The 23,360-nt window shown below is 36.8% G+C and overlaps 3 protein-coding genes and 1 non-coding gene across 4 annotated transcripts; all 4 read right to left on the bottom strand.

Annotated features, from left to right (window-relative positions):
* Window positions 1-223: 223 nt before the first annotated feature.
* Window positions 224-2,918, bottom strand: LOC141657703 (wall-associated receptor kinase-like 8). Its single transcript, XM_074465017.1, has 3 exons — window positions 1,971-2,918; window positions 1,655-1,807; window positions 224-1,557 (listed from the first exon to the last, which is right to left on the bottom strand). The coding sequence occupies exons 1-3, from the start codon at window positions 2,893-2,895 to the stop codon at window positions 347-349; spliced, it is 2,289 nt and encodes a 762-aa protein (XP_074321118.1). The 5' UTR covers window positions 2,896-2,918; the 3' UTR covers window positions 224-346.
* Window positions 2,919-5,167: 2,249 nt separating this feature from the next.
* Window positions 5,168-7,019, bottom strand: LOC141655661 (wall-associated receptor kinase-like 1). Its single transcript, XM_074462730.1, has 3 exons — window positions 6,638-7,019; window positions 6,407-6,559; window positions 5,168-6,318 (listed from the first exon to the last, which is right to left on the bottom strand). The coding sequence occupies exons 1-3, from the start codon at window positions 7,017-7,019 to the stop codon at window positions 5,168-5,170; spliced, it is 1,686 nt and encodes a 561-aa protein (XP_074318831.1).
* An 11,671-nt stretch (window positions 7,020-18,690) lies between these two features.
* LOC141657702 (putative wall-associated receptor kinase-like 11) lies at window positions 18,691-22,186 on the bottom strand. Its single transcript, XM_074465016.1, has 3 exons — window positions 21,150-22,186; window positions 20,934-21,050; window positions 18,691-20,211 (listed from the first exon to the last, which is right to left on the bottom strand). Exons 1-3 carry the CDS (start codon window positions 22,030-22,032, stop codon window positions 19,019-19,021), a joined length of 2,193 nt encoding a protein of 730 aa, XP_074321117.1. The 5' UTR covers window positions 22,033-22,186; the 3' UTR covers window positions 18,691-19,018.
* Window positions 22,187-22,810: 624 nt separating this feature from the next.
* Window positions 22,811-22,898, bottom strand: TRNAY-GUA (transfer RNA tyrosine (anticodon GUA)). Its single transcript is given in 2 exon segments — window positions 22,811-22,846; window positions 22,862-22,898. It is a non-coding gene; the product is annotated as a tRNA-Tyr (tRNA).
* Between the last annotated feature and the right edge of the window lie 462 nt (window positions 22,899-23,360).

The raw sequence follows: 23,360 nt of genomic DNA, 5'->3' as shown, positions 1-23,360 counted from the left end.
TAATGCAGAACAGGTTAGAATAAAGCTGCTGATACAATTATACAAACATTGAAACATATTAAAAGATGGTTCACAATTAAAATAAATAGATTTTGGTAAACTAGATTCCGCGTTTATATACTGGCACAACTTTACAAAGCAACACTAGTAATCGGTTTTGATTTGCTCTCCTCTAATTAGTATAGGCTCACGACTATATAAGAGACGCGAGGTTAAACACAGGACCTATGAGCAGTTCAGGTACAAAAGTTTACAAATGATATCTGGAAGCTTAAATCAAAGCAAGACTGCAAAATGAGATTAGAAAACTGAAATTGTGCGTTGTGTCATCATGTTGGTACATACGCTACTTTGAACATTCTTCCTCGTGTATACTGAAATTGTGCGTTGTGTCATCTAGACAGCAAGGAACACTTGCATCATCATGAACACCATCAATGATACTTGTACCCATTGGTGCCTGCTCTCTAACGGCTGATGCGCTCTTTAGAAATGAGATAGTTGCTCCTTGGTCATGACTGATTGCCTCTAGCTCCAACAGAACTTGTCTCATTGTCGGTCTTTGTTTCCCGTCCATGTTCAAAGATTGTCTTGCTAGATTTGCAATTGCTGAAATAGTCTCTTTCTTAGCCTCGTTCACGACTCGATCAGCCAAAATGTCATATAAATCAGAGTTCTCCATACTTGACAGGAACCATGATACTAGACTTCTCCCATTATCAGATTCGGTTTGAACAACCGCTTTCTTCCCGGTCAAAAGCTCTACAAGAACTACCCCAAAGCTGTAGACGTCACTCTTTTCTGTGTATTTATTTGATTGAAAATATTGCGGATCAAGGTACCCAAATGTGCCTTGAACTCGGGTAGTTAAGTGTGTCTGATCAATAGCTATGGATCTTGACGTCCCAAAATCTGACAGTTTTGCTCTATATTTAGCATCGAGTAGTATATTTGACGTTTTTATGTCTTTGTGGAAGATTGGTTTAGAGGATGCAGAGTGCAAGTAAGTCAGTGCACCGGCCACATCTAACGCTATTTGTAACCGCATTTCCCATGTGATCGGAAACTCTTCTTGCGGATCATGGACAAACTTCGAGAGAACTCCATTTGGAACAAATTCATAAACTAATAAGGGAACATCCGTCTCCAAGCAACATCCTATCAGCTTGACTATATTTCTATGATTTATTTCCGACAAGATAGCAATTTCGTTGATAAAATCCCCCAACGAACTGTTACTTCCTATCTTATGTTTCTTTATAGCAACAAGATTTCCATCACTCAACATACCCTTATACACAATACCTTGCCCTCCGCGGCCAAGTATTCTGTCTTCATTGAACTGATCAGTGGCTTTCTCTAGCTCATTTGCCGTGAAAAGTCGAGTTTGTTCTCCCAAACGTCCCTCTGGAGACATCATCTTTTCTTTCAACAACAGACCACCATTCCGCTTAAAGTTTCTCGTCTTTTGCTTCATTTCTTTCCTTCTAACTACAGTAAGGTAGGCCCAATATCCTCCCATCAAAAGTAATATAGTCCCCAAGCCAACACAAAGTCCTACAATGGAAGAATAGCATTACAGATCTGAGCAATCATGTAATTAAACAAAAAAAAATATGTGCTTAGATACATAGAAAAACTTAAAATACATTACCCAGAATGAAAACCAATCGTAAACTCCTTGCACGACATCCCACACCGTCTTTTCTTCCATCTCCATAAAAACCACTCGGGCAATGACAATTATAGCCTCCTTGGACATTTTTGCATATACCGTCACAAGGATCATTTGCACACTCATCAATATCTGAGAAAAAGTACACATACGGTTTTATAAGGGTCACAACTCTACAACAACCAGAAGGAATTCAGCAACTAGTAAAAATTTGATTGAGGATATGGAGAACATCACGAGATTTGTCCCTCACGCAATATGTTATAAAATACTTGGGACGAAATTAAACACAAACCTGTACAACCGGGACTTAGATAAGGATTTCCTTCATACCCGTTGATACACTTGCATCTGTACCCCATAACATCCAAGATCTTATTAAGATCAACACAAATGGTATTCTTCTTGCAGGCATATGAACTCGAGTTCTTCTTAGCAGACCTACATGAATCTTTCGCAACAAACCAGTCCAATGCAACTGGCATATTATTAAGCCGGTCTATAAATCCCGGCCCTTTCAGATCAATAGCCCCATGAAACTCAAAACTCGAACGTTCCACAATAAAGGAATAACTACAACTCCCTGATGATATACTTGTATTATATCTTATCAACTCCAAACTAGCACTGAAGCTCTGTAACCCCTTTGGAAGCGGAACTTGACAACAACCAATCCCGGCACATGACCTGTCAAGCAAATCCTCATTTTCCGTACACAGGGCGACACAACTAAACACCTTGCGCCCTGCAGCAGTCCGCGCCTCAATCAACCCGTAATGATGGCAACCAATGACCATAAATTTGTTGCCAGTAGACGACAACGCGTAAGGCATTCCTGATAAATCAATGTGTCCCCACGTGTTTCCCTTCTTGGAAGAGTTACATGACTCGGCTAGGGGTCCCCCAGCTGCCACTATAACCTGCGTCTCGGAAATTTCCATTACTTGTGAAGTACTCTGTAGAAATTGAGGGGTGTAAACTTTGTTGTCTTCTTCATAACAATTAATGAGATACTCATCTCCCATGGCACAACCTTTTTTAATACCAAACGGATATGGTATCGTCAAATTCCCGCACTTTCGCTGGCATCCCGGCTTTGTCAGGTTGGTAGCGGTGAGCATGGTGGTTGGTACAGAGTATGAACAATTCACTAGATTTGACAAAATTAGTAGAAGCAATGTAAATAGCAATACTAAGATAGTTGTGCTTAGCAAAACCATGTCTTTGATTGGTTTGAACAGAGAACAACAATCTGAAAAGAGATTTACTAGTAAAAAGAATTGTTAGCTTTTTTCAGGAAATTTTTTATTATTTATTCCTGTAATTGTGCTTAACAATTGGGGTCACTAAGCAACAACAAATTAACAATATCTTAAAATGTTTTTTTTTTTTTTTTTTTTTTTTGGTATATAAAAGTTTAGGTTTAAGTGCAGGCCTTACCCAGTCCAAGGCCAGGGCAGACCACTGGACAGATCTATATTTTGCATACCAAAAAAACCAACATGGCTATATTTTAACTCAATGTGAATCGAACCCCTGACTTCAAGGTTAGAGGTCGACTCTTTGCTATTGGCGCCTATCCTTGTTGATATTTATATATTAATAAAATGTGAACAGGTGAAGCCAGCACATGACTCACATTATTAACTCCTCTATAATCCTAATCATTTTATTTTATTTTTCATCCAAGATGCTTTTTCAAACATGCCATGATTTGTCAAGCCATCCACATAACTTTTTCTTAAAATAAACCTGGCATGTTGGCTTATTATTGGTGTTTGTGTTCAGTTTTTTTTTTTTAAATTTGGTTTTGAGACGAGAAGCGAGGGGACAATTGTAGGTAGCGATATTGGAGAACAAGTGGATCAAAATTCAAGAAGACGATCAATTTACATATAAAAATATCCTTAATATGAACACGTCTTCATACACATGATTGATTACATGAATTTAGTCTACTAGCCTGAAACTTAACTAAAGTAAAACAGTTGATCAGTTGAAAGTACATTGGTGCATATAAGCATCACAGTAAATAACCATTACAGTAAATAACCATTACAGTAAATATTTGAGCGAGTCCAGAAATAAATATTTCTAAATTTGCCTCTGTGCAATACAGAAACAGAATTCTACAGGATGTACCTCAATGAGTCATCCGACCCATGAGCGGCTGAACCTCGACTGAGCCAGCATTTACAGAAAAAAAAATACTTCTACTGAAAGGAATGCTTGCTCTCTTTAGCTTTCACTACTTTCGAAATAGGTATTTGTGAGGATCGAATTACATCTAATTGCACTGCAATTTCTTTCATTGTTAGCCATTGTTTCCCGGTTCATATTCAGCCATTTTCTGGCTACTTCAGCAAATGTCAGAAACCCGTCTTCTTTATGGCTTTTCCCTCTTCTGAAATTCTGCTGTCTAGAATGTTGAAAAGTCGGGAATCTTCCATCGTTGAAAGAAGCTCAACTGCCAAGCTTATCCATCCCCCATTTCCATCTCGTCATATTGGTTTATACACCAATGCTATAGAGTAATAGAGACATTACTTTTTTGGGTGAATTGATTGGTCTTAAAGTACTCGGGATCCAAATAACCCTCGATTCCTTGAACAGCAGTATTCGCGTGAGTTTGTGCAATGTTAGTGCCTCTAAAGGTCCCAAAATCAGAAACTTTTGCTCTGTATTTTTCATCCAGAAGTATATTGCTTGACTTGATGTCTCTATGGTATATTTCAGACGATAAAGATGAATGCAAATACGCTTATACGCAACAGCACCAGCTGGTTCTGCTGCAATTTGTAAGCGCATTTTCCAATTAATGTGAAAATCATCACCCTCACCTCAGATATCAGGATATGTTCATAAAGGGTTCCGTTAGGGATGAACTCACAAACAAGGAACCCTATATTGTACACTACATAGCTACATTCGTTATCGTTCTATTCTGCATAATTTCTGATTCATCTGCTTAGTACAGCCTATAGACACTATCTGATGATTGCCTACTGGAATTGCCTACTGTATTATAATTGCAGGGTATATACACTATCTGATGATTCTAACGACGTCTCTTGCTCTTATGATTTGAACAGTGGTCCGCAATGCTATTGCAGTTTCCCTTATGAATAATTTGGAAAAGAAAAATATCCAGTTCCGAACAATTAAAAAATTTCATAACGATAAAAATGGCATATTGTACACAAAGATCAATCCTTGAGCATACCACGTACACAAATGTAAAATACTGAGTATCACGTGCAAAGTGACAAAGTTTAAGGATACCATGTGAATTTTCCGAATTCAAGAACAATTTAAAACAGACTACAAGAAAGCCATCCTTTTTACATGGTAATCAAATCAAAACTGTACATTGGAAACATAAAACTCAAATGTGTCATATAAACAAAGAGTGCATGATACATATCAGTAGTATATAACATTTACTACTTTGAGCATTCTTTCTCATTTGCGCTGGAATTGAACACTGCATCATCAAAGAGACCTAGGATTAACACCACCGTCAATTATATCGGTACCTTCCATTAATATCTGTTCTCTTGCCATAGACATGCTCTTAAGAAATGAAATAGATGCTCCTTGATGATGACTGATCGCCTCTAACTCCAATGAAACTTGTCTCATTGTCGGCCTTTGCCTCCCGTCCATGTTCAAAGATTGTTTTGCCAGCTTTGCAATTGCTAAAATAGTCTCTTTTGAAGCCTCATTCACAACTCGATCAGCCAAAATGTCATATAAATCAGAGTTCTCCATACTTGATAGAAACCATGATACCAGGCTCCTCCCATTATCAGATTCAGTTTGAACAACCGCTTTCTTCCCCGTTAGAAGCTCTACAAGAACTACCCCAAAACTATAGACATCGCTCTTTTCTGTGTATTTACTTGATTGAAAATATTCTGGGTCTAGATACCCAAATGTCCCTTGAACTCGGGTAGTTAAGTGGGTTTGATCGATAGCAATGGATCTTGATGTCCCAAAATCAGAAAGTTTCGCTCTATACTTAGCATCAAGTAGTATATTTGAGGATTTTACGTCTTTGTGAAGTATTGGTTTAGAAGAAGCGTAGTGCAAATAAGTCAGTGCCCCGGCTACATCTAATGCTATTTGTAACCGCATCCCCCATGTGATCGGGAACTCCTCTTGTGGATCATGGATAAACTTCGAAAGTGTTCCATTTGGAACGAACTCATAAACTAGTAATGGAACATCCGTCTCCAAACAACACCCTATCAGCTTGACTATATTCCTATGGTTTAATTCCGATAAGATGGCAATTTCGTTGATAAAATCCTCCAATGGACTATTACTTCCTATCTTATGTTTCTTTATGGCAACAAGATTTCCATCGCTTAACATACCCTTATAAACAATACCTTGTCCTCCGCGGCCAAGTACTCTGTCCGCATTGAACTGATCAGTCGCTTTCTCTAGCTCTTTTGACGTGAAAAGTCGAGTTTGTTCCGCCAGACGTTCCTCAGAAGACATCTTTTGTTTCAACAATAGGCCACCATTCCGCTTAAAATTTGTCGCCTTTTTCTTGATTTCTTTTCTTCTAATTGCAATACGGTAGGCCATGTATCCTCCGATCAAAAACAGTATAAACCCCAAGCCAACACAGTTTCCTACAATTAAGAATAACATTAGTTTATAGAAGATACTTTTTAAGTTTTAACATGAACATAATTAGCTAGATGGAAAAACTTAAACTACCCAGAATGAAGACTAGTCTTAAACTCCTTGGACGACATCCCAATCCGTCTATCCTTCCATCGCGATAAAAACCACTCGGGCAATGACATTTATAGCCTCCTTCGGTGTTTTCGCATGTACCATCACAGGGATCACTAGCACACTCATTAATATCTGAGAAGAGTTTTGGCAGAGTAAATTTTCATTGAAAATACAGAGAAAATCATAAAATTTCTAAAACTTGTGACATACAGGATAAATCAAGGCTGCCCCACGTGTTTCCCTTTTCGGAAGACTTACAAGACTCGGCTAGTGGCTCACCAGCTGCTATTGTCACTTGTGTCTCGGAAATTTCTAAAACTTGTAAATCCGTATCTAGAAACTGAGGGATGTAAACTTTGTTGTCTTCATTACACGTAATGATATACTCGTCTCCCATGGCACAATCTTTATCGATACCAAACGGGTATGGAATCGTCAATTTCCCACACTTACGTTGGCATTCCGGCTTTTTCGCTTTAGCGGTAGTGACCATGGTGGTTGGTACAGATAAGGAAGCATTCACTGTATCGGGAAAAGCTACTAGAAGCAATGTAGACAGCAATAGTATCATAGTTGTGCTTAGCAAAACCATTTTTTCGAAATTTGAAACGGTAAAGCTCATATCATGATAAACAACACCACTTAATAATGGAGGATAGTGAACAAATGGGTCATTAAGCACTAACAAATTAAATATAAATGTGGAGTCTATTGATCGAATACGAAAGAGGGGGGGGTGAATTGAGTATTAAAAACGATGACCGCTTTTTCGAAATATATGATATAAATTAATTACTTGATTTTATTGATTAAAATCAACTAATTAAATTATTAACAATAAATGCAAAATCGAAATAACAATAATAAAGAGAGAGAGAAAGAGAGACACACAGGATTTTGAAGTGGTTCAGTTTCACAAGTCGAAACCTACGTCCACTATTCTCGATTAATAATTTTTAGTACCTTTCTCCGGATTACAAAAATTATCAATCCACTCGTATAATCAACTATATGATTATAACTCAGATTGAGTATCGCTAAATACTCTAGGTTGCTCTTACGTTAATAAGAAAAATACAACGATAAATACTAATCTCACGTTATGCGAGTGAGTATACTATCCTTGTGTATTTAATATCCAATAACGATTTTTCTTCGAGTGATTGACAAATTTGATGCGTGATTTTTGTATAAGCAAATATGAAAATAAGAATTAAAGCTCAAATGATTTTTGCTTAAAAATATTTTTCTCTCTTGAATTATGTAGATGTGTGTGTCAACAATTAATGTTGAATGAATGAGAGTATTTATAGTAGAGAGGATTAGGGTTTGGAATGTTCTGGAATTAGGGCATAGGAATGTTCTGGAAACAAATAATTTGATGAACAAGTAGGAAGCAAAGGAAGGGAGTTTGGCCTCCTAGGGTTTCGGCCACCCTAGGGTTCGGCCGGCCCAAGGCCTCCTTCGGTCCATCCTTGCTTCTCTAGCCCGCAACAAATCGAGATAGAATTTAGTTAAAGCCCTAGGTTGCATGACGATATAAATATCGTGTTACAAACCAATAGTTTATTTAACTTAAATTCTAATTAATTAATTCCAACCAAATAAATACTCTCTTATTTTTATAAACCATTAAAAATATATTTTCCAAAAATTAACGCATCATTTTTGTCTAGCAATGAAGTTATGTCTATTAGGTCATAACTTCACTAACCTTTAAATCAAACAAAGTAAAACCATTACCGAATGACGACCTATACTAACTAATCTTCAGTAGATCTTCAGTACACGCATCGTCTCTTCACAAGTCTCTCATCTTGAGTCTCGTGGTTGTTGTTTGGTCTTGATCTTGCTTGAATACATCTATCAAGTGTATTTGAAGTTGTACCTCCTTGGTCCAAACTTCAAGCTTGCGTCACTGTAATTGTTCCTTTCTAAATAAAGACTTAAGCACACAATTACACGCATATGTTTATATATTAAGTTCACATACAAATCATTACTGTCATTATCAAAACAATTAATTAGGACTAGAGGTCCAACAAATTCCCCCTTTTTGATGATGACAAGTCTCCTATGATTTGTGTCTAAGTCTAGTTCCCCCTCAACATAATACTTCCCAAATTATAGAACAGTTGAGCGCAGAAACTAAAGATCTCTTCAAAGTTATAACTATAGAACGCCATGAGAGAATTAACTTTGAGACGGTCGCAAATCATAAAAACAATTCCCCCTCTTGGTATCATTGAAAAGATAAGAACAAACATAAAACGACCAGAATAATATATTATGAGACAAGAAATAATCATGAAAAACATAATATATTAAACGCAATCTAGTTCTTAATTAGCATAATAATATTATAAACTGAAATCACACAAGGAATAATGCGGAATTGAAAAAGCTAATATCCATAAGAATGGATTTTTATTGTGAGCAAAGATTTAAAAGATAAGGCTAAGGTGAATGGATTAGGGCAAATTGATCAAGGATAGCGAGGGCTCGGTGGGTTCGACCTAGGACGGGTACGGTACTCCAAGTCCTCGAGTCGCGCATGACAATGGTCGAGAAGTGCAGCTTGAGCGGTTAATCGAGTATCAAAGTTACCAATCCTCAAAGTCATTGCTTTAACTGCTTCATATATTGTTTGCATCGGTTAATCGAGTATCAAAGTTACCAATCCTCAAAGTCATTGCTTTAACTGCTTCATATATTGTTTGCATTTCAGACCTCATCTCCTTCCCAGATTGCAAAAGATCATCACCAAATTTAACCAAACTAGCCATACCTTCCTTTATTTGAACAGACTCAGAGTGAGTTCGCACGGCGGCCTTCGAAACACCTTCGAGCCGAGTATCAAACCGTGACAACACGGTTTTGATGTGAGCGTTGCTAACTTCACTTGGTCCACTAGTATCAATTCTCCTTTGCTTTGTAATTAGGTCAAACAATTCTTCCAATTTCTTGTCTTGTTCATTAATCCGTCCAAGAATAGAAGTAAAGTTTGAATCCATCTTTGAATCCAACATATCAAAATTCACATTGCTTTTTCCTTCTTTTTCTCCTTTTTCTCCTTTTATCTCAAAACCTAATTCGTTGCCATTAATAACGAGCTTCATATAAGATAGATAAAGATCGCTCATCTCGTCATTAGTGATAACTCCATAACTCTGCTTCCCAATTACGCCTTTCTTCTCTAAAATTCGTGAGATCCAATTCCCATAAGGCAGACTTAAAGTAGAAGCAAAATCCTCCATCTTAGCCGTTACACTAGCTTGTATAATTTTATGAAACACAAGCAAGGGTAGACTAACCTTTTCTCCTTCAAGCCAAGCCTTCATTATAATCATCTCATGTGCCCCAAATTTATCTCTACCTTCTTTTCTAGGGACAATAGTACTCCAAAGAAAGTTCAAAAAGAACCTCAATTTAGGTGACAACCGCAGACTAGGATAGTCTCGGACGAAGTAGCATCTTGTTTGAAATACCGTTTCACTATCAACCTTTTTCGGGTAACATACCTCCCCATTCTACGCTTGGATTGATCTCGGTTCCTCCTTCGGGAACTCGAGCCAAGTCGAGAAATCACCAGGTGAGACTTTTATGGAAGTCTCATTGACCACAGCAAATAAATTTCCTTCCTTAAGATGAACAGAAGCATAAAATTGATATACCTCAATAGGAAAGACAGGACCACTTACAGCAACAATATTTTCCCATCCTTGATCCTTGAGAAAATTTCTGAAAAACCCAAGTGCTTTGTATTTCTTTAACCAATCAATCGAATATACTCGTCCTGCGTGAATGCGATATTGAGCAACTTGATTGACATCTCTTCTTTCTCCTTGAGTTAGTCTAAGATTATTTAGTCCATTGTTGGTGTAATCATCCATATGCTGTGCGTAAAGAATACGTGAAGAACCATCTTGAAGTTTATAGTTCTCAGTCTTAGAACATACCTCAATTTCCGAAACCGTCTTTCCCTTACCCTTAAACAATTTTCGTCGCTTGATGAGGTTGGAGGGTTGGTCGGCATTGGACCGTGGGGAACGGGGTGGTTCGGCCGGTGAGGTGGAGCGGGTGCGAGGTGGTGATTGGCTTACCTTCTTTCTAATGACAACATGTTTCTTTGATTGAAAACGGGTTGTAGGTTGATTAGTCATTATGAAAATAAAAGATAGAAGGTAATTAGGGTTTAGAGATTATAATTGATGAGAATTATGGAGAGATTAAAGGGGTATATATAACATAAGGAATTTGAGTTAAGGTAAGAATAGGTTTCCTTAAAAGATAGAGAATAATACCAATTTCCTTATTTCTTTAATGCCTTTCTTTTTTTTTTTTTTCGGCATCTTTCCTTTTTTTTTTTTTGTTTCGTGCCCTTTTTTTTTTCACGGCACTTTCCCTTTTTTTTTTTTTTTTTTTTGTTTCGTGCGTTTTTTCCTTTTTTTTTTTTCGCACTTTTTTTTTTTTTTTTTTTTTGGCATTATCTCCTATTTGATATAAGATTAGGAAAGAAAATCTTTGATGGAGTTTAGGTAGGATTTGTGGAGGAATATAATAAGATAGAATTATCTTTATTATATTAAGGCAATTTATTGTAGATTTTGTCGATTTTTGTAAGGAAATGTGATTATGCAGAATATAAAATATTACCATACACATAAGCAAGATATAATACGTAAAATAAATATTATTTAACACAATTAAACTTGCAACAAAAATATACGGACACAATCGTACAATCTTATCTTCCTAGCGATCATTCGGGTTCCCGGACATAATTATGACGGATTTAATTATCACTAATTAAACCAATCTCAAGTCTCAATAACTCAAAGCGTTTTCTAGCTAATGCCTTAGTCAAGATATCAGCCCATTGCCTTTCGGTACTACAAAATTCAAGTGAAATGTTGCCTTTCTCTACATGATCCCGTAGAAAATGGTGTCGAATATCTATATGTTTGGTCCTCGAGTCTTTGGGCGGGGGTTTTAGAGATTACTATAGCACTCGTATTGTCACACATAATAGGCATACGACCTACATTTATACCATAATCACATAGTTGTTGCTTTAACCAAAGTAATTGAGAACATACCGATCCTGAGACACGTGCTCAAAGCCCAAGATAGACATTGCAATCGAATTTTGCTTCTTTGATCCCCATGTGATAATACAAGGTCCAACAAACGTTGCATACCCAGAAGTGCTTTTCCTATCTAAAGAACATCCAAAGATAATCGCATCCGAATATCCTACTAGATCGAAATTACACTCAAGTGGATACCATAAATATAAATTAGATGTACCAATTAAATATCTCAAGATACGTTTAATCGCAATCATATGTGATTCTTTAGGGCATGATTGAAATCGAGCACAAACACATACGCTAAACATTATATCGGGACGACTTGCGAGTTAAATATAAAAGTGAACCAATCATACCTCGATATGTAGTCTCATCGACACACTTACCATGTTCATCTATAGTCATCTTCTTTTCGGGTACCATAGGTGTATCGTATGATTTTGCATTTTCCATACCGAACTTTCGGATTAGTTCCTTGATATATTTATGTTGGTGTATCTTTATACCATCCTTTGTTTGTTGAATTTGTAAGCCTAAAAAGTACTTCAGTTCTCCCATCATGCTCATTTCAAACTCAGAAGTCATTAGATCAGAAAAATACTTGCACAATTTTTCATTAGTAGAACCGAATATAATATCGTCTACATAAATTTGTACAACAAGTAAATTAGAACCCTCGGATTTTAGAAACAAGGTTTTATCGACGGATCCTCTTGTAAAATTATTTTGTAACAAAAACTTGGATAATCTGTCATACCATGCCCTTGGAGCTTGTTTCAAACCATATAGAGCTTTGTCTAATTTATAGACATGGTTTTGAAACTTGCTATCTAAAAATCCAGGAGGTTGTTCTACATAGACTTCTTCCTCCAAATAACCATTAAGAAATGCTGTCTTAACGTCCATTTGGAACAGTTTCATTCCTTTATGAGCGGCAAATGCAATAATGAGACGTATAGCCTCAAGTCTCGCTACAGGTGCAAAGGTCTCGTCATAATCGATCCCTTCCTGTTGATTGTAGCCTTGGACAACTAGTCGTGCCTTGTTTCTTGTAATAAGTCCTGTATCGTCCAATTTGTTTCTAAACACCCATCTAGTACCAATAACAGTTCGATCACTAGGTCGTGGCACTAAGTGCCATACCTTATTGCGTTCGAATTGTTGAAGCTCATCTTGCATAGCAATTATCCAATCAGGTTCCGCAAGAGCTTCTTTAATATTGGTAGGTTCGATAGTTGATAGAAACGAAAAGAACGAACAAAAATTATTCAAGGACCTTCTAGTTTTAATGCCTTGCTCTAGATCCCCTAGGATTTTGTCCAAAGGGTGGGAGCTTTGATGTTTCCACTTTTTGAGAACTCTAGGCTCATTATCATTTGATGGACTAGCTTCAACTGTAGACGAAGAATCATGATTTGTTCCCCCTGAGTTGGACTCGGGATTTTCTTCAGAAGCATCACTAACTTCATTAGACATATCATGATTTGGATCGGAAGTTACACCATCATTAGGTATAACTTCAAGATCTTTTTCTTTATCTAAGGAAGGGTCGATAGTATCATTAACTATGGACTCATCACTTCTCTTAGGATTGTTTGCAGAATTCTCTAGTTCATCATTGATACCTTGAATATCTTCATCTTCATTTAAAGGCTCATTTCTTGCTAGAAAGAAATCGGGCTCATCTCGGATCCCTCTTCTTCTGTTCGACTTTATCAAACACATTATCTTCGTCAAAGCGAACATGAACACTTTCTTCTATGCTCAAGGTTCTTTTGTTGAACACTTTGTAAGCTTTACTATGATCCGAATAACCCAGAAAAACAGCTTCATCACTTCGGGGGTCAAATTTTCCTAAATTTTCTTTTCCATTATTATGAACAAAACATTTGCTCCCGAAGCAACGGAGATGTGATATATTGGGTTTTCTCCCTCTTAAAAGTTCATAGGGAGTCTTTTTCAAAACAGGTCGGATCATAGCTCTATTATGCACATAGCATGCGGTACTAACAGCTTCTGCCCAAAAGCTTCTAGGAAGGCCACTACACAAAAGCATAGTGCGAGCCATATCCTCTAGGGTTCGATTCATACGTTCCACGACACCATTTTGTTGTGGGGTACGTGGTGCGGAGAAGTTATGCCCCACACCATTTTCCCGACAATATTCTATAAATGATTGATTGTCAAATTCCGTGCCGTGATCCGTCCGAATCGAAATAAGCTTATTTTCATATCTATTTTGGGCAAGCTTCATTAATACCACAAACTCATCGAAAGTTTCATCTTTAGAAGAAAGAAAGATTGGCCAGACGTACCTTGAGTAATCATCGACTAGAACAAATACATACTTTGATCCACCACGGCTTCTAACTCTCATAGGTCCACATAAATCCATGTGTACCATCTCAAGTGGTCGTTTAGTGCTAACTATTCTCTTAGGTTTAAAAGAGGATCTAACATGTTTGCAACGGGCACATGAGTCACACATTGTCTCTTGCTCGAAATTAATTGAGGGCAAGCCTTCAACTAAATCCATGGACTTAAGTTTCTTTAAAATAGTTGGACTAACGTGTGCAAACCTCTTGTGCCACAAGCAAGACTCATCTGAAGTTACTTTCATACACGTAAAGGAATTTGTATTGACAGCATTTAAGTCAATCATATACACATTCCTCATACGGTGACCCTCAAGTAAAACATTACTAGTACCTTCAATTATGATACGACAAACATCGGCATGAAAAACAACTCTATTTCCTTTGTCACATAATTGAGAAATGCTAAGTAAATTGTGTTTAAGACCACTTACCAGATATACTTTATCGATTGAGTGAGAGGTTGAAATTCCAATTTTTCCTACTCCAATAATCATACCCTTCTTGTTATCTCCAAAGGTAACCTTGCCACCAAAGAAGGGCTCTAGTGAAAGAAAAGACTTCGTCCCTCTCTGTCATGTGTCTCGAGCATCCACTGTCGAGATACCATAGATTATTTTCTTTCACTTCTACCTGCAAATGAATCAAATACAACTTTTGGGTACCCAAGCTAAGTTGGGTCCTTTATGGTTAGTAATTCTATATATTTGATCCTTTCTAACCCATACTTGTCTTGTTATTCTTTTGGCTTTGACATTGGGTTGTCTAACAGTCGGAACATAAGGTACTTTAGGTTTAGCTCTAACAAAAGTAGCTCTAGGTCTAGTACCTTCATGAGACGCTCTAGGTTTAGGGTTTTGAACTTTGGGCTTGAATGTATGCTTTCGATTCTCATTTATTTTGTTTGATTTTGAAGGAACAGATGAGTAATCAAAAGCCATATCATAAGTCCATCTAAACTCATTATTGCGTTCTTCATTGTCGTTAGGCTCATCTATAGTAGAGACATCGTCTTCTACTATGAAATCACAAGTCTTAGCAGTTTCGACATTCTTTTTCTTATCCCAAGCAAGTTTGACACAATTGACTTGTATATGTCCAGTAGAGCCACAGTAATTGCAAATCAAGTATTCTGGAAGATTAACGTATTTTCTTTTTCTGAAATCATTTTCAGAAGGATTTGATTTGCATTTATCATGGTCTCTACGACTATAGCATTCATGACCAAGTCCCATCTTCATGTTGTTATCAGATTGTTCAGTAAGAAAGTTTAAAACCTTTGTGCTACCTTCCCACTTATCATGAACTTTTCGAGCATGTAAAAGTAATTCTTTCAAGGACTCAATTTCTTTTTCACATTTTGAATGATCTTCTTTTGAATCCTTGGAAGAGCTACCTTTCTCAAAGTTATCACGAAATTTATCAAAACGTTCATTTAAGACACGTTTCTCAATTTCATGTTGTTCCTTAAGTTTGGACATGCTATTACTAGTTTCTTCTAATTGCTTAGTGAGAAATACAATTTCTCTCTTGTGTTCGGAAACCACACTATCTTTGCCATTAAGCTCATCTTTTAAGATCTCATTGACTTTCTTCAACTCAGAGGTTATAGCATCACTAGCTGTAACTTTAGCTTGAAGATGCTTAATGTTGAGTTTAAGCTCTGAAGTTATGGCATCACTAGCCGTAACTTTAGCTTGAAGATTCTTAATGTTAAGTTTGAGCTCTGAAGTTATAGCATCACTAGCCTTAACTTTTGATTCAAGAGCTTTCTTCTCAACATTTGTCATGTCTGAAGTTGCAGCTGGAGTAGCCATAACTTTAGATTTGAGCTTTTGGCGTTGGCTTTGAAGTTGGTTTTCCTCAAGCAATATCTAAAATCTGTTCCCTAAGGTCTTTTAACTCTAGACTTTGTTCATGACAGTGATCAAGGGTATGTTCACAACACTTAAGTAAATTTTCCTTAGAAAGTTTCCTAACACGCTTTTTAAGGTCAGGATAATTTACCTCATCATCCTCTCGAATCGAATCTGAATTTCCGACAAGACATCTCTCAAAGCATTGCTTTCATTGTCGCTTTCGGAGAATAGGTCAAGACTGACGTTACTTAGACAAACGTTGGCAGTTTCTTCTTCATCTTCGGAGTCGCCATCTTCAAAGTCCAAGTCTCCCCAACAATATGCCATCATAACTTGCCTGAATTCCTTCTTTGTTTTGTCATGTAGATTTTTGTCTTTAATTTTCTTCCATGTAGGGCAATCTTTGATCATATGATCATTTTCACCACACTTGAAGCATCCACGATTAGAGAAAGACCCTTTTGACTCAAAATTTTTCTTGGGAGTTTGCTTTGATTTGTTATTGGTCTTATTTTGATTTTGAAAGAAGGGGTTTTTCCTAAGACGTTTAACAAACAAGCTAGTTTCTTCTTCAATATCTGAAGAATCATCAACTTTGCTAGACTCAGCTTGTAAGGCCATCTTTTTGCTTGTGCCAACTTCCTCCTCATCCTGATTAAGAGTAATCTCGTGAGCCATTAAGGTTCCGAGTAGCTCCTGATAGGATAATGAAGTTAGGTCCTTACATTCTTCTATGACAGATACTTTGTGTCTCCATCTCATGAGACATACTTCGAGTATTTTTCTAGCAATTTCCTCGGAGTCAAAAGTTTTTCCTAAATTCTTTAGCTCATTGATGATGCTAGAAAAGCGAGAGGACATGCTATCAACTGACTCGTTTTGCTCCATGGCAAAAAGCTCGTATTTTCGCATTAGCAATGCCATACGTTGCTTTTTGACAACAGTGGTTCCCTCATAGGCTAATTCTAGACCATCCCATATTTCCTTGGCAGATGAACTGGTTGAGAAACGATCGAATTCGGTAGCAATCATACCGTTTTGCAATAAGCTTATTGCTTTTGAATTCTTCTCAGCCTTTTTATAATCCGCCTCAATATAATCTTCTTCTTTCTTTTCGACGGTAGTGCCATTCTTTGGTTGCAAGTAAGATCTTATTCGGACCATTCTTGATAATCAACCAACACTCCCGGTCGTTTCCTTTAATGAAGTGGGTCATCATATTTTTCCATAGACCATAGTTCTTCCCATTGAATATAGGACACTTTAGGTGTTTGGAATCCATTTGATAGAAAATAAATGCAGCGGAAAAGACGATAAATAGACAACAAAAAAATCGATCAACTCTAGCTGTTAGGCTATCAAGAGCACGAGGCTCTGATACCAATTGTGGAGTCTATTGATCGAATACGAAAGAGGGGGGGGGGTGAATTGAGTATTAAAAACGATGACCGCTTTTTCGAAATATATGATATAAATTAATTACTTGATTTTATTGATTAAAATCAACTAATTAAATTATTAACAATAAATGCAAAATCGAAATAACAATAATAAAGAGAGAGAGAAAGAGAGACACACAGGATTTTGAAGTGGTTCAGTTTCACAAGTCGAAACCTACGTCCACTATTCTCGATTAATAATTTTTAGTACCTTTCTCCGGATTACAAAAATTATCAATCCACTCGTATAATCAACTATATGATTATAACTCAGATTGAGTATCGCTAAATACTCTAGGTTGCTCTTACGTTAATAAGAAAAATACAACGATAAATACTAATCTCACGTTATGCGAGTGAGTATACTATCCTTGTGTATTTAATATCCAATAACGATTTTTCTTCGAGTGATTGACAAATTTGATGCGTGATTTTTGTATAAGCAAATATGAAAATAAGAATTAAAGCTCAAATGATTTTTGCTTAAAAATATTTTTCTCTCTTGAATTATGTAGATGTGTGTGTCAACAATTAATGTTGAATGAATGAGAGTATTTATAGTAGAGAGGATTAGGGTTTGGAATGTTCTGGAATTAGGGCATAGGAATGTTCTGGAAACAAATAATTTGATGAACAAGTAGGAAGCAAAGGAAGGGAGTTTGGCCTCCTAGGGTTTCGGCCACCCTAGGGTTCGGCCGGCCCAAGGCCTCCTTCGGTCCATCCTTGCTTCTCTAGCCCGCAACAAATCGAGATAGAATTTAGTTAAAGCCCTAGGTTGCATGACGATATAAATATCGTGTTACAAACCAATAGTTTATTTAACTTAAATTCTAATTAATTAATTCCAACCAAATAAATACTCTCTTATTTTTATAAACCATTAAAAATATATTTTCCAAAAATTAACGCATCATTTTTGTCTAGCAATGAAGTTATGTCTATTAGGTCATAACTTCACTAACCTTTAAATCAAACAAAGTAAAACCATTACCGAATGACGACCTATACTAACTAATCTTCAGTAGATCTTCAGTACACGCATCGTCTCTTCACAAGTCTCTCATCTTGAGTCTCGTGGTTGTTGTTTGGTCTTGATCTTGCTTGAATACATCTATCAAGTGTATTTGAAGTTGTACCTCCTTGGTCCAAACTTCAAGCTTGCGTCACTGTAATTGTTCCTTTCTAAATAAAGACTTAAGCACACAATTACACGCATATGTTTATATATTAAGTTCACATACAAATCATTACTGTCATTATCAAAACAATTAATTAGGACTAGAGGTCCAACAATAAACAACATTTATTCTTTCAATTCTTAAATTTTGTATGTTATCTTAAAATGTGATCAAACCAGTTTAGCATCACATGCCTCAAATTATATAAATTTTTCTAAGGATTATCATATTACTTTTCTCCTTCAAGATGCCTTTACAGACAAAAGTTAAAGTAAGTGCCATCTTTAACACAAAATTTAATAATAAACTCTGTCTCTTCCAATCACAGGTGAATGTAGTGTACAGGAAAAGTGTGTAGCATTACATTGAACTTAAGTATTCAGTAAACCTGAAAAAATCACAATCTTTCTTAAGAAATTATACACTACCTTTGGTGGATTCACCTAATTGAAGACGGCCTCCTTGAACATCGTAAAGTCAAACAATTTTGCCCATTTCGATTAATTTTCATGCTTAAAAATACCTGAAACTGAAATTTTATACAATGATATGTTACATAATATTCAGCAAGACCCTGGTTATAAAAACTGCTGAATCTGCCACTGTATATCACAGAATCTGAATTCTACAGGATGTAACTTGATGAGTCAGGTCCTACCCATGAGCGGCTGAACCTCGATTGTGGAAGCAGGAGGACCGTCATCTAAAGAAAACATGCTTGTACTCACAGGACCGCTATGAAAGTGGATCACTTCTGTGACAGCGTGATTACTTACTTCGTTTGAAATCGGCATTTGAGAGGATCTAATCGCATCCAGTTGCACTGCAATTTCCTTCATTGTTGGCCGTTGTTTCCCGATCATATTCAAACATTTCCTGGCAAGTTCAGCCACTGCAATAAACTCGTCTTTTTTACCCTCATCTGAAATTCTGCTATCCAGGATGTCAAAAAGACGGGAATCTTCCATCTTTGACAGGAACTCAACTGCCAAGCTTATCCATCCACCATTTCCAAGAGGGCATATTGGTTTCTTGCCTGTTAGGAGCTCAACAAGGACTACACCAAAGCTATAAACATCACTTTTTTCGGTGAATTGATTGGACTGAAAGTACTCGGGATCCAAATAACCGTATGTTCCTTGAACAGCAGTGGTCACATGAGTTTGTTCAATGTTAATGGCCCTAGAGGTCCCAAAATCAGAAACTTTAGCCCTGTATTTTTCATCCAGAAGTATATTGCTCGACTTGATGTCTCTATGGTAAATAGGAGCTGATGAAGATGAATGCAGATACGCGATAGCACCAGCAGATTCTGCTGCAATTTGTAAGCGCATTTTCCAATTAATGTGAAAATCATCACCTCCACCTTGGATATGTTCATAAAGTGTTCCATTAGGGATAAACTCATAGACAAGGGTCGGGACTTCCGTCTCTAAACAACATCCCAGTATACCGACCACATTCCGATGGTTAATCTGAGACAGAATAACCACCTCATTGATAAAGGGTTCTACCTGAGACTCGTCAACTCTTTTCGACTTCTTAATGGCAACAATCCGTCCATCCATTAACATTCCCTTGTATACTGTACCTTGTCCTCCTTGGCCGAGTATTCTATTCTCATTGAAATTGTCAGTAGCTTTCTCTAGCTCAGCGACGGTGAAGACTTTGGTCCTCTCTAGAGTACCCTCATTCGAAGACATTTGTTGTTGCAGTAGTAAACCACCATTTCTCTTGAAGTTGTCGGCTTTTTGCTTAAGCTTTTTTCTTCGTTTCAAATATCTATAAAGCCAATAGCCAACAAGAACCAATAGCACTAAACCCATGGCGGAACTGAATCCTGTAAACATCATCATGTATCTATAGTTTATCAAAATGTCGTCCAAAAACATTAAAGTTACAGATTTCAGACTCAACAGAGATACAAAGATCACAACAAATCCATGTAAGTATTAAAATAGAACTGCATAGCACGCGTCTCACTCCTCTCCAAAATAAGAGTCACTATGTAAGACACAACAGCAGCAGCAGTATGATGCATATTACCAAACAGTGTACTTGGGAGGTTAGTTTGTAAGAAAAGTATTCAGGCGATTGCTGGGCAGGAAATTTTAGGCCGTAAAACACTACTGTGTAGGCACAACAGGTATTTCTGATTATTACTCTTATTTACTGAACTCTTTTTATCCAACTATACCAAAAGAGTTCATCAAATTGTTCTAGTTCTTATTTACTGAAATAACCGCCATCCAAACAAATTCTCGATGCAATTTTCATCATTAATTATCTAGAAACCATCTCTTTGCGTTTTAAAACTAATGCAAGGCTTTATACGAACCTACTGTACATATGCGACAGCCTTAAAAAGTCGAAACATTATATTGTAGAATCTGTATAAACAATCTTTTTCTGCTGAGTACAATGTAGCCATGTAAACAGGTGTATCCGTGTATGTAATTCCATGACAGCATTGAAACGGATAGATCAATGACTATCTCAAACAAACGGATTTCCCAAAGACTAAATTATAGAAAAGCACAATCTGAAAGGAATTTTACTTACCAATAACGGAGGCTCGTCTAAACAATGGATTCTTCTCACACACAATAATTCTACTTGTAAAATTTTGATTATAATCTGAAACACAGCGGTGTTTGCACTTGCGACATTCTTCAATGACTATCACAAACAAACAAACGAAAAACAGCGTCCAGTTAGTAACTCCATGACAGCATTGGAAATGGATAGATCATAAAATGAACGTCATTTGTCGTTTACCTTGGCAGCCATTAGGAAGAAATGGGTTTCCTTCATAAGGGAAATCACAATAGCATTGTGGACCACTATTATATTCCTTATAACAAGAGAAGTTCTTATAATTATCGGATGGTGTATATATACCCTGCCATTGTAAGACTGTAGGCAACGTTGGCAAACTTGACAATTTCCCGGCAAATTCATTCACTGACTTACTCTGAATCAAGGTTGCGGATATACTGCATGAGTTAGTTGTGGATTGTTGCTCAAAATCAAGCGATAATTTATAAAAATCAAGATCTCCTTCTTCCCCCTTTTCTATGTAGTTACTTGTCGGAGATGATAAGAGTGAGGCTTGGCAGCATCCAACCCCGTAGCAACTACTTGTGTTATTCTGACGACCAACACTGTCACAAAATGAAGCGCATCCAGTCAAGATGTCTCCGCTCCTATTCTTCAAAACAACACTTCCCCCACAGCCCTCCACTACGAACACATTATACCACCTTGAAAATAGAAATGGACTATCACGAAAATCGTAACTACTTACTTGCTTTGTTCCCTCACTATGACAAAGGTTTGGAGTTTGCAGGCCTACCGTCAGTCTCAGGTCCGTGGCGTCTTCTGAGTTATAACGTGGGTCAAGTATTGAGTACTTTCCTGGCCAGCTGATATCCAACACCTCCACATTGAACTTACGCAAAAATGGTTTTGGCGGGTTGTAAGACTTATTGCAGGTGATCTCGTATGATTCTTCATAGTAGCAATTGTCGCCAATACCAAATGGGTATGGAATCGTGACCTTACCACAAAGTTCAGAACAATTCGGAAAAGCAATATTTCCGATGCTTGCTGCTAACTTCAGCGCTAACAATAGCTGAAGCATAAATAAGAACAAAGACATATTTACAACCTCTACAAATGCTATCAAAATAAAACACTGCGTTTCCAAATATATACTGTATTTTCAAGCTAGCCATATCTGACCGTTCAAAGTAAAATACAAATTGAAAATAAACAGAATGACAATGACAGCAAAGAAATTTTCAACCGAGCTGCTGAAACCAACATCTAATCACTTTCAAAAGAGTAATCACAGTTCATAATATTTATTAGACTGGAAAACGTGGCGTATGATCAATCACAAATAGTCCGCCAATGGTCCTACTGCTTTGGAAGATTAATCACGATTTCCCACAGCAATAAATGTTTTGAGTACCAACTCACACTCAAGTAGTAATAAACTTCTACAGCAACTGAAATTAGTTGTTCATGGGGATTTTGCAACTTCAAACAGTTACACGACCAAATTTAAAGCAACGGAATTCCGACTAATTACTAATTGTTCTATAAATTAGTGGTCATCAGTTCATCATCAACAACATTACACAGTGCCTCAAAAACTCCCGCAAATTGCAGAGCGGAGCTGTCTAATGTACGCAGCAATACATTTGTTAGCAATACAGAATACAGTTTCAATTGACACAATCAACTGAGTTATCCATCTCATACAACCAAACCATAAACTGTTGGGCATTCATTAACAGTAAACAGAAATTTAAGCGGCCAAAATCAAAACCAGCAACCTAAGATTACCCACTGCTGCAGTCTCAGTTAATTAACTACCATTGTTGCCACACTATTAAGTAAACATCCACAAAATATCATAAATATAAAAAAAGTCCGACCTGCCGGATTCGAACCAGCGACCTAAGGATTAACTGCTTGAACAACTACAGTCCTCCGCTCTACCAACTGAGCTAAGGTCGGATTCTGACATATTTCCCTCCAATTCTTATTTAATCGTACTTTCTACTAAATAAAATGATCTTTGTCCAAGTAAACCACGAAATTAGTGGTTCATTCAATTAAAATTGAATTTGAAAGTACACATATTCTCATTGTAGACGGACAAAATCCATCTCTTCAAAGAGAAACCGATTGAATTAGAAAGTATCCCTATTCCACTTGACTATAAAATTATAAATGTATAGCAAAATAGATGAAGATTAAAGAGCTATTTAGTTGATGATTAGGTTGACATCATTAATTCTCAACAAAAGTCATAGGCTTTCTTTTTGAATCAATGATTGATATTAGCGAAGCAGACGCACAAGTAGATTATAAAAATGATTGGATTAACAGGTTTGACTAGTATATTTCAATTAGCAGATTTTGTAGAAGTGTTTGATAATTAGCAGATTTTGGTTAATAACTTGTTGTATCTATGTG

Source organism: Silene latifolia, chromosome 5, assembly GCF_048544455.1.
Source record: "Silene latifolia isolate original U9 population chromosome 5, ASM4854445v1, whole genome shotgun sequence".
In the NCBI taxonomy this organism is placed as follows: domain Eukaryota; kingdom Viridiplantae; phylum Streptophyta; class Magnoliopsida; order Caryophyllales; family Caryophyllaceae; genus Silene; species Silene latifolia.
The sequence above is the reverse complement of the archived record's forward strand: the minus strand, read 5'-3'. Positions and strand labels throughout refer to the sequence as shown.

Bases quoted from the DNA above. Each gene is read 5' to 3' on its own strand.
- LOC141655661 (XM_074462730.1), bottom strand. From the start codon at position 7,019: ATGGTTTTGCTAAGCACAACTATGATACTATTGCTGTCTACATTGCTT. The intron at 6,560-6,637 runs GTATGTCACAAG...AACTCTTCTCAG, and splicing joins GGGCAGCCTTGATTTATCCT to ATATTAATGAGTGTGCTAGT. The intron at 6,319-6,406 runs GTAGTTTAAGTT...TCTTAATTGTAG, and splicing joins AAGACTAGTCTTCATTCTGG to GAAACTGTGTTGGCTTGGGG.
- LOC141657703 (XM_074465017.1), bottom strand. From the start codon at position 2,895: ATGGTTTTGCTAAGCACAACTATCTTAGTATTGCTATTTACATTGCTT. The intron at 1,808-1,970 runs GTTTGTGTTTAA...ACTTTTTCTCAG, and splicing joins TCTAAGTCCCGGTTGTACAG to ATATTGATGAGTGTGCAAAT. The intron at 1,558-1,654 runs GTAATGTATTTT...CTTCCATTGTAG, and splicing joins ACGATTGGTTTTCATTCTGG to GACTTTGTGTTGGCTTGGGG.
- LOC141657702 (XM_074465016.1), bottom strand. From the start codon at position 22,032: ATGTCTTTGTTCTTATTTATGCTTCAGCTATTGTTAGCGCTGAAGTTA. The intron at 21,051-21,149 runs GTAAACGACAAA...TGTTTGTGATAG, and splicing joins TCTTCCTAATGGCTGCCAAG to TCATTGAAGAATGTCGCAAG. The intron at 20,212-20,933 runs GTAAGTAAAATT...TGATGTTTACAG, and splicing joins TAGACGAGCCTCCGTTATTG to GATTCAGTTCCGCCATGGGT.